This window comes from Octodon degus, unplaced genomic scaffold (genome assembly GCF_000260255.1).
Source record: "Octodon degus isolate 3935 unplaced genomic scaffold, OctDeg1.0 scaffold00001, whole genome shotgun sequence".
Lineage (NCBI taxonomy): Eukaryota > Metazoa > Chordata > Mammalia > Rodentia > Octodontidae > Octodon > Octodon degus.
The window spans coordinates 22,738,368-22,739,769 of NW_004524577.1; the positions used below are offsets into that span (position 1 = coordinate 22,738,368).

General features: G+C 44.2%; 2 protein-coding genes across 2 annotated transcripts in view; one reads left to right on the forward strand and one right to left on the reverse strand.

Annotated features, from left to right (window-relative positions):
• The window catches only part of LOC101561296 (small EDRK-rich factor 1), a 9,385-nt gene that overhangs the window by 4,685 nt on the left and 3,298 nt on the right, over positions 1-1,402 (forward strand). The gene's annotated exons all lie outside the window — the stretch shown is intronic.
• LOC111815098 (small nuclear ribonucleoprotein G-like) lies at positions 155-822 on the reverse strand. Its single transcript, XM_023709406.1, has 2 exons — positions 770-822; positions 155-326 (listed from the first exon to the last, which is right to left on the reverse strand). Exons 1-2 carry the CDS (start codon positions 820-822, stop codon positions 155-157), a joined length of 225 nt encoding a protein of 74 aa, XP_023565174.1.

Here is a 1,402-nt window from a genome sequence, read left to right on the forward strand (position 1 = left end):
ACTATTACAAAAGTTTATTTAACAAAAATTTAATATATGAAAATGTGTATGACCCAATCTTCAGTCAGTGAAAGTAGCACTTGGAGGAGGGGCATGAATTTTTCTGCTGAGCAGTCATTATTTAAACTCATTCCAAAAAAAAAATAAAATAAACTCATTCCAAGGCTTCTAACAAGATGATACTATTTCCTCGTATTACCACCATTCCAATGCTGTTCTGTTGCCCACTAGTTGCCCTCTCCACACATTCGTCTATCATAAGATTCATGAAGGGATCAAATCCTCGAAATATTCCTTGGACATGTCTGCCACCATTCAATTTCTTTTTTTTTTTTTTTGCTCCGAATGCCTTCAAGGCATGACTGGCTTGCTTGTGTTGTGGGTATTGAACCACAGCAACCTGAGCCTGACTGCTTTGTTGAAGCAGCCACTTAAAGAACTGAGCTAAGGGGCAGGCCCCCAAAATGGAATAAGGATTTTTTTTTGCTCTGAATGCCCTCAGGGGTGGTTTGGCTGGATGGAGTGTTGTGGGGATTGAACTACAGCAACCTGAGGCTGAAAGCTTTGCTGAAGCAGCCACTTAAAGAACTGAGCTAGGGCCAGGCCCCTAAAAGGGGGTTCTTTTTTTTTTTTTTTTTTTTTTTTTGGGCAGAACCAGGGATTGAACTCAGGCCCTTGTGCTTGCCAGTTGCCAGGGAAGCACTTATTCCACTGAGCCATCTCCCAGCTCCCACCATTCAACGAGAACTTCTTGTCCATAAATTTTTTCGAGAACTTCTTGTCCATAAATTTTTTCAGCTCGGGAGGGTGAACTTTGCTCATCTGGTGTAGTCAGCGGGCTCAGGGAGCCTTTGAAAGGGCCCCAAGCCTTTTTTAGAGACAGACATCATAAATTGCTGAGTTTCCCAGGCTGGGCTTGATCGTACTCCTACGTCAGCCTCCCAGAGTGGTGGGATTACAGACATGTGCCACCACACCTCCCCAGAAACAGCTGTTATTCACTGAGTAGTAACATTCCTGATAAAGATGAGTGTGCAGGGGGTTCCTTATGTTTTATCTCTGTTCACAACAGCCACTAAAAAGAATTTCGGGTGGCCAAATACCTCAGTGGATTAAAGCACCTGTTTAGGCAGACACAGGGTTTGGAGATTCCATCCCAGGCCTGCTGTGTCAACCCTCCTCCCCCCACCTCCACCCACCTCCCACCCCTGTGATGGTGATTGAGATTGGGTGTGGTGGCGAGTGCCTGTAATTCCAGCGTTTGGGAGGCTGAAAACAGGGGGATCAGTATAAGTCTGAACTGTGTAGTGAGACTCTGTACTAAATTTATTTATTTATTTATTTATTTTAATTTTATTTATTTATGTGTGTGTGTGTGCATGTGTGGCCAGCTCAGCCCACC